This window comes from Nelumbo nucifera, chromosome 1 (genome assembly GCF_055504915.1).
Source record: "Nelumbo nucifera cultivar China Antique chromosome 1, China Antique-T2T, whole genome shotgun sequence".
Taxonomy (NCBI): Eukaryota; Viridiplantae; Streptophyta; class Magnoliopsida; order Proteales; family Nelumbonaceae; genus Nelumbo; species Nelumbo nucifera.
The window spans coordinates 192,342,733-192,356,755 of NC_142649.1; the positions used below are offsets into that span (position 1 = coordinate 192,342,733).

General features: G+C 35.3%; 1 protein-coding gene across 1 annotated transcript in view; it reads left to right on the top strand.

Annotated features, from left to right (window-relative positions):
- Positions 1-13,499: 13,499 nt before the first annotated feature.
- The window catches only part of CPSF160 (cleavage and polyadenylation specificity factor 160), a 98,990-nt gene continuing 98,466 nt past the window's right edge, over positions 13,500-14,023 (top strand). The window contains exon 1 of the mRNA XM_010279097.3: positions 13,500-13,965. Within this exon, the coding sequence (XP_010277399.1) occupies positions 13,643-13,965 (323 nt within the window). The 5' untranslated portion in view covers positions 13,500-13,642. The remainder of the gene's footprint in view (positions 13,966-14,023) is intronic.

Sequence of the window (14,023 nt, forward strand, 5' to 3'; positions counted from 1 at the left end):
TCAATTGGTTTCCAATATGCTGCCCAGTTGGGCTTCTTTGTATGGCGTAGGACCCAAGCATTGATCTACACACCAGCCACAAGAGTTTTCCATTTAGCCTTCTTTTTTTTTCTTTTTTTTTTTACTCTACCTCTCTTCACACAAAATAGACATAATAGAAGATGTACATATTGATTTAAGCACTGCACAGCTCCTGGTTATCAAACTTAACTTTTGTGGTTTTGTTTTTTGAGTAATACAATACTTTACCTTCTTTCTCAAAAAAAAAAAAGAAAAAAGAAAGAAAAGCTTGAAAACTTGAAAGCTTTGTTGCTCCTTGGTTCTTGTATTCTTGAAGATACAGTGTTTTAACTCAAATTGTACTTGTATTCTTCTTAAAACTTTCAATGGTGCTTCTGCATGTTACAATCATATTGCTTTTATTTTTCTTACAAAGCATATTATGGTTATTTGATCCAATAGAGTACAATGTTTTTGTTCAAAATACACGTGCACAAGAAGATATCATATCTAGAGCAAAAAAAAAATCACATGTCCCTTACAAGAATAGTAAACTTACACAACCACTCCAAGATTCTTTAGATGGTCAAGCCAAGACACTGATGTTTATTCACACAAGCCCTGAACTAGATGCCCCTGAGGAAACAAATAGTACCTTAAATGCCAAACTTGGTGCAGCAAGAGTAAACAAAGTTCAGATGACAGAGAACTCAAGGAATAGATTGCTAGCCCTAAGGCAGCCTTAGCAAGAAAAGAGGGAGAACCAAAGTGCCTTTAAAGTTCCATATCTAGTAACCCTGAAAAACATAGAATAAAGGTTGATGGGTCATCATCTTTACATTCTAACCAATAGTTTGGAAGGGATATGTTAGGTGGACAGCAGTTGCAAGCAGCCTATGGAGGATGTAGGAAATATAGAGGTTTGTTATAACTCTACAATAAGGCCAAAAAGGGTAAAGCTTTGATCTCCAAGAGCTACTCAATTCCCCTCCATAGCCACCCATCAACAATCCTGGACTAAATTTCCACATGGATGATGAGAAAGACACATGCTGCTGAGATTGGGTTGGTAAGGTCATGGTGAAGAAGCCAGAAGCCGAAAATCGAAATGAAACCCACTAGGAAATTGGAAAGGAGAGAACCGAAAAGTACCTAGCTTTTTTACTAGAGATACCTACCAAATTTATAAGTATATCCAACAACCATATAATAGACTGACAATAAACAAAATGGAGAGCCATTATTATGGTTTACAATGAAGTTGATTTGACATAGCTACAATTGATCATTCTGATGAGCTAGAGGTTGCAGCTAGTGACTCATTTGAACCAGATTTGCTTAGGCAATTTAATCTAACCAAGCTTACCAGCATACCTAATGATGCTAGGTCAAAGATCAAGAAACCTCATCCTAAGCCAGCAAAGAGCCTGGAACTAAGAACTTCAATACCCACACTAGGCCCTTCACCATCATGAAAGTTGTTGAATGGGGTTGTCCATCTTGGCAGTGTAGTGCGCAACACATAATTTGTGTTGATGTAGAATATGGAAAACTAGAAATGGGAATTGTTGAATTTTGTATCTTCTCACACTTAATAGAGAAATTCTTTATTTATTCTTTTGTTCTAGTAATTTGAATTCAGATAGGAGTTCTTCTTGAAATCCTTCTCCATTATTTTCATTTGATCAAATCTCTCTTTAGCTTCCGCCATGACGCTTTTGGAATTGTTGCATATCAAGTATAGGATTTCTAGAGCTTCCTTCTTCTGGAGACGAATACCAGTTGACTAGATACCATTTCTATGATACCATTTAGTGTATCATAGAAGTGATTATTTCCTCCTATGGTGTTTCATCCTTTGACAATGTATCATAAGACACCACTTCTTAACCACACTAAATTGTTTGCTTGGAGATATTCTTGTCTTTTCTGTCTCATTCATATCATAGCTGATCTCTTATCTTTTATCATTAGGGTGTAAAATGGACAAGAGTTAGATTCACTAATCAATAACTTGTAAAGAGTATCTAGATGGTTTTGATCATTTTATTAGGTTTGCTTTTAGGAAGACAAACCATGAAGGAAAAATTCGATGTCCTTGTACAAAATGTGGAAATGTTTTGTGGATGGGTCAAGTCGATGTGAAAAATCATCTAATCATGAATGGGTTTCTTTAAGGTTATACAAAGTGGATATTTCATGGAAAGTCAAATTATGTGCATACAACATATAATGAGGCTTATTCTTCTGATAACCCAATTGAGCGTGATGATATGCATGGGATGATTCATGATGCATGTGGCATTCCTATAGTGGAACAATGTGATGAAATGATGGATATTCCAGTACAGTCTAGTGGAGGGCCTAATCCTGATGCTCATATTTTTTTTAATCTCTTACAATATGCTGAACAAGAATTATATCCGGGGTGTACAAGATTCTCAAAACTTTCATTCATTGTTAAGCTATTTCATATGAAGTGTTTGTATGGTGGAGTAACAAATCATTTACCGAGTTGCTTGAATTGTTGAAGGAGGTGTTCTCGGAAGGTAATCAAGTACCAAGTTCTTTCTATGAAACTAAGAAGATGATAGGAAATCTTGGACTTAAGTATGAAAAGATTGATGCATGTCCCAATGATTGTATGTTGTTTTGGAAACAACATGCTAATGATGAAATCTACGCCGCATGTGGTGATTCAAGATGGAAGCCAAATGATGACCATGAGAACAACACTGATGGGGCAGTTGGTATAAAAGAGAGAAAGATTTTTGCAGAAGTCCTGCACTATTTTCCTTTAAAGCCAATGATGCAACGTCTTTTCATGTAAACGTCATTTCTTATGACTTGGCATGAGAATGGACATGCTAAGGATAGCTTCATGAGACACTCTACTGACTTTCTTGCTTTGAAGGAATTTGATGTCAAGTATCCAAACCTTGCTGTAGAACCTCACAATGTTAAGCTTGGTTTGGCAAGAGACAACATAAATCCCTTTAGAGCACTCAGTGCCACATACAGTACATGGCTAGTGGTACTAATCCTATACAATTTGCCCCCATTGATGTGTATGAAACAACCTTATTTATTTTTAGTAATTGATTATTCCTAGCCTAAATGCTCCTGGAAATGATTTTGATCCGTACTTACAACCCGTTATTATTGAACTCAAGGAATTATGGGAGGATGGTGTCAAAACATATGATGTATATACTAATCTAAATTTCTAATTACGTATTGCTTTGTTAATGACAATTAATGACTTTCATGCATATGGAAATTTATCGGGTTAGAGTATCAAAGGAGGTTCACATGTCCATCATGTAACATTGAAACTTGTTCTCATTGGTTGAAGCATGGTCCAAAGTTTTGTTACATGGGTCATCGACAATTCTTGGATGCCAACCATAAATATCAATATGAGAAACAATATTTTGATAGAAATCAAGAATTTAGAGTTGTACATACTCCACTAAGTGGCATTATGGTATTGCACCAGTTAGAATGATTGTAATTCACACTTGGTAAAAAGGACCAAGGTAGTACTAGGAGAAAAAAGAAATGCAATGCTGAGTTAGAGAGTCATTTCTTTGACTGTAAGAAAATAGTATATTTTTCTTTTTACCACATTGGCAGCACAACTTGTGTTGTCATAATCTTAATGTGATGCAAATATAAAATAATATATGTGATAACATAATGAGTACCCTCTTGAACCTTGATTGTAAGATAATGGATAATGTAAAGGCACACTTAGATTTAAGGGTAGTGTGAATAAGGCCCAAGCTTCATCCTCAACAACGTGGATCAAATGTTGCATATTTGCCCCTGCATGTTACTCTTTATCTTCTATTGAGAAAAAGTTTTTTTATAGAGTATTGAAATCGATTAAGGCTCCAGATAGATATGCATCCAACATGTCCTGACTGGTGGATGTGAGGCAACACAAAATTTGGGGTCTCAAAAGTCATAATTGTCACTTTTTAATACAACAATTGCTTCCATTGGTCATGCGGACAACTTTGCCTAAGAATGTTGTTCCCCTTTGACTGATCTATGCGAGCTTTTTAGGAAGTTGTATGCTCAAAAGTATTAAACCTATATGAGTTATGCAGAATAGAGAGGGAGATTGCAATAATACTTTGTCGTCTAGAGAGGATCTTTCTTCCATCATTTTTCACCATCATAATGCATTTAGCAATACATCTAGCACATGAGAACAGTATGTGTGACCCAATGCAATTTTGCTGGATTTATCCAATTGAGAGGTAAATCTTGATATTCATTTCAATGCTTAATACATTTATACACACAAATATATGTGTGTGTATGTGTGTGATCATAATTTAAAATTTCATTCTCTTTATCTAGGTACCCTGGAAAGTTAAAATCCTATGTTCGCAACAAAGCATATGCAGAAGGCTCTATAATAGAAGGTTACTTGTAGGGATAAGGTTTAATAGACCAATAAGAAATGATGATGAGGTAAATAATGGAATGCAAGGATTCTCAATGTTTCAGATGCCAGGTCGTCACTTAAGAAATATTGACTATATCAAATTAGATGACATCACATGGGCCCAATTTCATCGATATGTGTTATTCAATCGTGACAAAGTAATCCCCTATATTGAATAAGTTTTTGGTTCAATGTGATTTTTTATATTGATAAGTAACTTTAATCTTAAAAATTTTAAGAATACTAACCTTAAATTTATGCTGACAACATGCTGCAATTATCAAGCATCAACGTCAACGTACACATAAGAAACTTCTTGCACTATGCATCTTCTTACACCTTGTTTGTAAACATAAATCCATCTCAAACATTATTTGTAGTGTTCTTTAAGTTGCAAACCTTGAATCAGAAAATAATCTTCAAATTTTGGAGGAGGTTAGATGATTGGCTAAAGGTCAACCGTGTGAAGTGCAGAAGTTAGGGGTTTATTGTAAATGGTTTTAGATTTTACACCAAGGATCGTGGATGACGAAGAAATACCTAAAATAGTGGGTTATTGTCACAACATAGACATCAAATTTTGCTTGTTGAAGAGATAGAAATCCAATTTCTAAGGATGTCACTTATTATGGAACATTAACCAACATCATTGAGTTAAATTACTATGAGAAATTTAGGGTTGTATTATTTCGATGTGATTGGGTTGATGTGACACAAAACAAGGGAATAAAACATGATGAGTATGGCTATACACTAATTAACCAATATCATTGGAGTGTTGTTATCAAGACAAATTTAAAATATTTATTTGATATGCGGGCTGAAGAAGTTGATGGAGATGATGATTTTAAAGTTGAGCCACCTAAACACATGTAATGGAAAATACTCCTAATGATAACATTGATTGAGTTCGTGAGGATGTTGATGGAACAACTATTGAGGCAACAATTTTCGATAATGAAGTTAATGATGTACATGAGCCTACATATGAGGAAGAGTTAGAAGATGATACCATTTATGACTACATATGATGTTGATTAGTTTTGCAAGATTTAAAATGTGATTCATTACACTTATTTGTACTTTCAAGTCACACCTTGTGACTCTCTTTAGGGTGTTGTAACTTTGCTTACATTTTGGTAATAAAGTAACTTTTTCAATATTCAAAAAAAGATGTATGTAATAATACATATGTTATTCTAATATGATTGTGCAATTTAAAATATTATGCTTGTATTGTTTTATTCTGGTAGACATGCGATTTGAAATCTATTGAAAATGTTTGTTTTTTTTATAGGAAATTATGGTTGAAGATACTGATGGTTCAGTTGGTAATATTATTTTATGAATAGATTTTTGTTTGGGTCTTATTTTTATCATATTCAATTTGAATATTTTAACTTTTTATGTACTATGAAATAGATGCCTCAGTGTGAAAAAGGGGCAGGGGCCTTACAAGAACTGCCGACATTTGAAACTTGTCAGCAAGAGAAAAGATTCCCATAACATTAAATGAGTTAGGCCAAGGAATTGAAGAAAGTACAAAGAAACTACTTAAGTTTATGAGGACAATTGCATCGAATGGTGATCTCTGTCATTTGGGTTTCAAGTAGTGGACTTCATTTCCAATTCCACGTGAGGAGGACATTTGGAATCTTGTATTGGTATGGTTTTTTTTTATTTAAGTCAGTTTATTTATTTGATTTCATATATTAATCATTAATACATTTGTTTAATGTGTTATTTGTAGTGTAAATTTAAGATGGATAGCAAATGTAGAAAGTGGATATTGTCCTCGATTGGGAAAAAACAAAAATATGACAAGTCAGATTTAAAAGCCATGTACTATGATCCAGTTACCTCATGATGAGGCAATGCGGAATTGTCCAAAAGGGGTTCCTAGTGATCAATGGCATATTCTTGTCACTTTTTAGAGCTCTGATGAGGGCAATGTATTATCTCCTAATTAGATTGATTAACTTATATTGTTTAAGTGTCACAATATACATGGCCTTACACCTGTAGTTTTTATAAAATTATAGAAACGAAGTATGGGTATAGATGTAGGAAACCAGTGTTGGGGCACAACCAAACAAAGGAGTTGTGTAGATCAAACACATAGAAAGAAAGATGGGGCACTTGTAGATGTAGAATCGGGAATGACAATGGTTGTTTATTGAAATTGTGAACACACACATGCATATAATGTTAATTATATGATTTAGTATAAACACCTCATATTAGCCTTGATGTGACCCGAAGCATGTCGTTAACCACTTCAGAACACCAATTTAATCATTTATAATTTTATTCTGATTCTGAAACAATTACTAATGCAGTAAAGTGATGAGAACGGGTTGTATCCACAGGGAAGCAGGAGAAAAATAATTACGTACTTAGATCTGAGAGAACACAAAGGGGAGTTGCAAAAATATAAAATTAACCAATTAAAAAAATGGAATTCATTAAAACCAAATTCGAATAGTACTAAGAATAACAAGTGCATAAAAATAAATAAATAACAGAAACAAATAAATAAAAAGAACGAAATAAAAATGCTTGAGAATCCGATCAGAGGTAGTAATCTCTGGATCTCTCCTTCGACCCTCGAACTTCTCGAACTAGGCCTTCCGTCTTACCTGGCCGAATTTCAAATCTGCAGAAAAGAAGTAAAGTACATATTAAATCTAATAAAAGTAAAATTTGCAGGAAGAAAAAATGAACTGAAAATTAAAGAACATAAAGTAATTCTAAAACTGAAGAGAAAATGGTTGGGATTCAAGTCTAGAGGTGGCAGTAATGGCTTAGGCGAACTACAAGCAGGAACCCCTCCTCTTGCCTGGGCATCCTCCTCTTCCTCTACCTTTGAACTTCTCAAGATCGGCCTTCCTTCTTTCCTGGGTGAATTGGCCAACCCTTTCTACAGGGCCCGTGGGACCCTTTTTATAGAGAATGGTGGACACAACTGGAAATAAGGAGAAAAATGGGGGCGATAGCTGGGATTTAGCAAAGTTAAGGATGCCCTAGGGTTTCTAATGAATGGCTAAGATGGTTTTAGGGTGATCCTAAGGATGAGAATGGAAGGAGAGGGCGCCCAATATTATGTAAGGCTGAGATTTGGGCGCCCAAAAATGGAGAGTGTAGATTAAAACATCTAGAGTTGAAGGGTTAAGATTAAAAGAATAAGTGGCGCCCTAGATTGAATGGTTATGATATAAGATGGAGGGAGTGGCTGAGATTTAATGGTAGAGGAGCTGAATGGTGAGGATTAGCAGAATAGGTGGCGCCCTAGGGTTCAGAAGGTACAAAGGAGAGCCCTAAAATAGATGGTGGACATTAGGAGTGGATGGTGGAGATTACACAGCTAGGGTTGATAGGGTTAGCTAAGGAGGAAAATAATGGGTCAAAAATGCTCCATAGGGTTTGCTAATGAGAGGGGAGCATGATAATACAGTAGGATGGGCGCCAACTGGGTTTAGCAAATAGGAGGCACCGTCCTGTTCTTAGTTCTTTGTAAAAACACCTCGTCTCTCAGTTGGTCTTCACACCATCTTCCCAAAAACTACAATTCGGGCCTGAAAATTTCCCAGTTTTCTACATAATTTGCACAGAGACCGTCAGAGGTCACATAATTGATTTTAACAGGAAACAATTGGAGAACCTGGCATTACAACCGGCCACAACTTCTGGTGGGTCCTTAACCCCTAATGAAGATGATTTTGATCAAATATTTGAAGCGGAATAGCATGTGTACGTGCGAACGTATGGATTGGGTGTTACTCCTTCCACTCTAAGCATGAGTTGTAGAAATAGAGCATCAGAGTCTACATCAACAAGAGGAGGACATGGGCATGAGAATGGCGATGAACGATTCAGGCAGATAGAGGATAGCCTTGAAAATGTGACTATGGCAAGTAGTGATGTATAATGCCAGGTGCGAAGGATAATATCCATATTTCGTCAAAATCTTCAAGGCATACTAAACAATGATCAGGATTTACCTTTGAGAGGCACATAGGTAATACGTGTCTCAAAGTACAATTTCAATATTTGCATACTATATGTGTTTATTGGTATGGTTTCTTATTTGCTATCATGGTTAGGTTCCCGACCAATCGAATGCACCGCGTGAAGCATCATAGCATGAGTCAACATCCTTGTACAAGTATCATAATAAAAAATCAGAAATAGATTTGGATTGAATCCCGTATTACCTTTAATCCCTGGTGATCGGCATTACCTTTCCTTAGTTAACTCTTAATAAAATCTAATCTTTCTGTTGGACTTGTAGAGTGTGTTTGATTTGCCTAGTTTGGATTCTTTGTTTCTTTCTATCTTTCTTTTTCTGTAAACGTGGTTGTATTAAAGCTAACACTTTGATAGTCTTGCTTGTTGAAGCTTATTGTTTTCCCCTTCTAGTTCAGATTCATTTGGAGTGTTGGGGGTGTATCACTTCTTTTCTTTTTTCCTTGTAGTCTGCCGAGGCTCGAGTTTAACCCTTATGTGGACTTAGATATAGCTTATGAGTTTTTAAGCCGAGATCTGACTTCACTTTTGAGACAGACTTAAATTTTCCATAGCTTTACCAAACATGTGGTCACTATGAAACCCATAACTTGGTATATGTAAATTCGAATCGATGCAACTTTGTATGGTCATCATATAGGTTGGTATATGTAAATTTCTTGCATGTGATTTTGGATGCTTATTATTTCATATATTGTTTTTGTTACAGTCCAGGAATAATGTCGTTGATACTCACAAGAGCTAGTGGCCATGTCCCTCTCAAGATTTTATCAAACAAAGGATAACACTATTCTTAAGGCCTTCAGCCATCTTCTTCATTGAAATAAGAAGGTGGATTTCATAGAGCAGTTCAATGAAAAGCTTCTTATCAAGCAAGAAAATGAGAATCTTTAGATTCTTGATGTAAGATTTGCTTTGTTATTTCGGTATGTAGAATAGTAAATCTAATTAATAAACTTACATTCCATCCGTAATAACTTCCTAGTTTTCTTTTAGGTTCGTACTTTTGAGCTAATAGAAGTTAGCAAAACCAAATTCATGACTCCATCAGCATTTATCTTCCTATATGAAAATCAATTATTCTTGACATTTCGAAATCAAACAATGGCTGTTTGGAACTTTCGTGGGGAGCTTGTAACTTCGTTTGAGGATCATTTGTTATGGCATCCAAATTGCAATACAAACAACATCTATATCACAAGTGACCAGGACCTTATAATATCTTATTGCAAGGTGGATTCTGATGATATTTCTATGGAAAATGACACCCCCTCACCCTAATCAAATTTTAAGATTAACCATATTATGAATATATCTTTGAAAAATGTTAATGATTTGTCTTGTATTCATGATGTGCTTTTAAGTCTCTGAAGTTGAAATTCTAGGAATGCTTAAAGTTGGTGGAAATGCCCCTTTAACTTTGATTTTAAATCTTGGAAATCAAACTTAGTGGAAAATGCCTAAAGCTGCAATTGAGTACTTATAAGTTTAGTACTTAGACTTGATGTTTCTCCTTGGCTCATAAATGAGAAGTGTGAATTTCTATTATTCAAAAGAACTATAGCAAATTATGAACAAAACAAACCATATTGCAAGCATCTTAAGTTACGATAGCCTATATTACCTGAGTATAGGTGCAATAATTTTCCATATGAAAGTCATGTTTTGGACCTAGGCTTGAAAAGAAATGAAAGGAATGGACATGCAATAGATACTCACCTGAGGCTTGAAAAGAAATAATCTGACAGAAAATAGACATGAAATAAAATAAACAACCTTTTCTTTATATCTTTTAAAGGGATACACAGCGGGGGGGTAGCCCATCCCCCAACCCAGGTGCAGGTGGGATTTGATCCCAAGTCTCCGCTACGACTAGCAAGAGATCTTACCAACTTGCTGGTTGGCACCTTGCAAAATAAGTAACCATTCACACACACATGCAATATGCAGTTCTTCTTGTCTACCTTACTGTATTGTTTAATTTTGGTTTGCTCTTGTGTGTTACAAAAACCTAACATTGCAGGTCTAGCAGAATTTCTCAAGCCATTAAAAGATCTCATCATGAAGACAAATGCATTGATTGAAGGATGACCTAATTTCTTCAATTACTTGAAGACTACTGCTGACAATCTCACAGCCTTAGCTGCTTGGATTGCCTACTTAGACCATGATTGCGGTGAGAGATTTTTTTACTAATGTTTGTGTGCTAAAAGGATCTATTTTCAGTTTACTAACTTCATTTTCTTGCCTTTTTTTTTCAAGGTATGAGTCTTCCTATTGCACATGTGGAAGAGAGTTGGCAAATGGCTAAGTTCTACAACAATAAAGGTATTTTCAGGGTGATGTGAATTATAATAATTTACTACCACACAACAACAATGTGGCCATACAAATCATGAAAATCATTTGTGCTATATTTTATAGTGTTATCAAAATTTTGTTTTATCTCTAACATTAATACTTAATAGTATATGTTCATATTAAAACATTGATAAAAAAGAGCTCAACTCTTTGTATTGTCATATTGTTGGTATCCTATGCCTTTTTAAGTTTCCATTTGATTTATGGGCAGTGGCATCGTTTAGTCCTGTGGTGGTTTCTCTCAAATCTATCATTTTCACTCTACTTATGTTTATTGACAAGGAAATAAATGTACATGGGTTATATGAACTCAATAGGTTAATTCTCACATTCCACATTTAATTTAACTCAGGTTATAGTGGAGTATAAAAGTAAAGACCCTAATCATGTAGAGTGGAAAGCTTTGAAGGAGCTCTATTTACTAGGTTTGAGGGATTGTGTTAAGAGTTTATGTTATTTGGGTCCAATATGGAATCCTACTGGAAAAATGGTTGTCAGTGGCTTGGCATCCGCACAGTAAAAAACTTCTATGCCAAATGCCACCAGCTTCCCTCTTCACTTCTGAATCTTCTAGTTCTTCATCATCATGTCCAAAGGAAGGAATGTCAACTGTATTTCGAGAAATCAATTCGGGGAAGCCTGTAATTGCTGGTAAATGGAGCAATATAATCATTACTTGATGAAATAAGCACTGCTTTGGATGGATTATTTTATGATTTCATTTGAATCTTGTTTCATAGGATTGAGAAAGGTAATGGATGATATGAATACAAAGAGTCGCATGGATAGAACTGTTATTGTTGGTGCTAGTGAAAAAGAGACACGTACCACTTCCCTATCCTTATCTAAGACTGGACCTCAAAAGTTTGAGCTTCAAATGGGTCACGAGTGAGGATTTTAAAGATGTTCTTTGAAATTGAAGTTATCCATGTTTTCAAGAAGCATCATTTGTTATATGCTTTACATTTAAGTCATGACTACCGCTAAAGAAGTCCATGATTGTCGCTAAAAAAGCATGCGCCAAACTTATAGTGGCAGCCAATTCAGTATTAGCGCCAGTTTAAAATTTATACTAGTAGCCGAGAAAATTGTTGATAGAACGTCTAGCAATAGTGCTTTTAGCAACAATTTACCGTCTGTCGGTAAAGTCTCTAGCGATAGTTTTAGAGACTTTTAACTGCTGCTAAAAGTCATTTTTCTTGTAGCGGAAAATTATAAAAACCTCATTGGGTTTTATAATAGTCGTATAAAACTCTCCCATGTTTTGACTTTAACAAAAACCTCCACTATTGTGTTTGAAAAATGTGCAAATACCTTCCTTTCAATAGGATTCCAAACAAAAAATGGTGATGAAATGTATTGATTTATTTAAGTGCAAAATTTACCTTTAACCAATTTCGTTTACATATAAATTTAGTAAAATACCTTGAAAAAATGATTTGCTTTCCTTTACGTCACTTTAGCCTTTTTACCTTACTTTGTCAAAGAAGACTATTGGAGAATTACTCTTTGAAAGTTGTCAAACGAAATAGAATAGTGGAGGTAAAGTTGAAACTTTAAATTTGTGTATGAAAATAGCTTAATGATTATATGAGTATTTTGGAAAATTCATTGTTTTTGTTACCAAAAAGTCAAGAGAAAGGAAACCTAACCAACCCGTTGGTTACCTAAAAATAATACAAAAATAATAACAATCCAATAAAAATTAATACAAAACTATTATTAAGAGACAAAAAACAATACAAATTTATCTAGAGCATAGGAAATTAGCACTCTTAGTAAAGTGCAACTTAAATTATGACCGAATATACTATAAATAACCCAAAAAAAATCCGTGATTTTGACTTATATGGGAACCACTTTATTGGAAATGTCGTAAAACTCTATCCTCAATTTTAAGTTATGAAAATAAAACCCATGCATCGCATGGTCCTAACTAGTAATAAAATTACAAGTAAATGAGAATGTTGGGATAGGGTTTCAAGAGCTTGAACCAATGAGATTGGCCTATCGGGCTCTCTGGATGACATTTCCAATTCTATAATTTTCACCCAAAAATCCATAAAGTATCACAATCATGAATCCTCCAAGGTAATCTTGCTCCTTTGTGATCCTGTCCCTAGTTCACTATTTTTTTTTTTAATTTTTTTTTCTTTAATGGCTCCATCTGAGAATGCACGTTAACCCTTTCTGCAACTAATATTCTTTATCCTTTTTTTTCCTCTTAGTCAAATATCTGAGGAAATCAAGTTTAAAGTTTTTTACCAATCTTCTCGTATTTTTATTTTACTCTTTTTTGGTCCGAAACTCATCTTTGATATTTATACTTCTTATCTTAAAAGGAAGAAGAAAAAGCATTTGAATTGAACGGCTAAAAACAATGAAATAAGAGAATCTAAATATGGGCATTTTTATAATTCTATTCTAGTGTTATGTTTAGTAGAATTTGATTTAAGTATTATATTTCTAAAAGGTTAGGATATGAAACTATGAAGGTATGTATATTTGTATATGTTTCCCGATGTCGCCTCATCCGGACCCGAGCCACCCTCGGTTCGGATTGAACCCTATGTCCCATTGTTCCAAATCTAGATAGTAGATATAAGACGGGACCAGCTATGCGTCTATGCCCGTTTTCGTAATTGAGCTTCTGCCCTAAACCGCAGGTTCCAATTGTCTACTCCCGCCAATCCCCCGCTCGATTGATTTTACTCAACTACTCCCAAAGCGTCTCTCTCTCTCTCTCTCTCTGGTTCTCATATTGTCAAGCTCTTCGAAATCGCTTGACAAGAAAAGATGAGTTACGCTGCGTTTAAAGTGATGCACTGGGCGACCGGAATCGAGAACTGCGTGGCCGGATTCATCACCCACTCGAGTGCTGATGCTGCCCCCAAACTTCCTCCTCTCCAAACAGACGAATTCGAGTCTGAGTGGACCGCAAGGAAAGAAACCGGACCAATTCCGAATCTCGTTGTAACTGCTGGTAACATTCTCGAGGTTTATGTCGTTAGAGTACAGGAGGAGGACAACCGATCTTCTCGTTCATCCACAGAAGCCAAACGTGGTGGTGTCATGGCTGGGTTATCGGGTGCTTCGCTCGAGCTTGTTTGCAGTTACAAGTAAGCTCGTGTTTATTTAGTCAGTTTTACCGTAATTTCAGTTACTACTTTACCCACA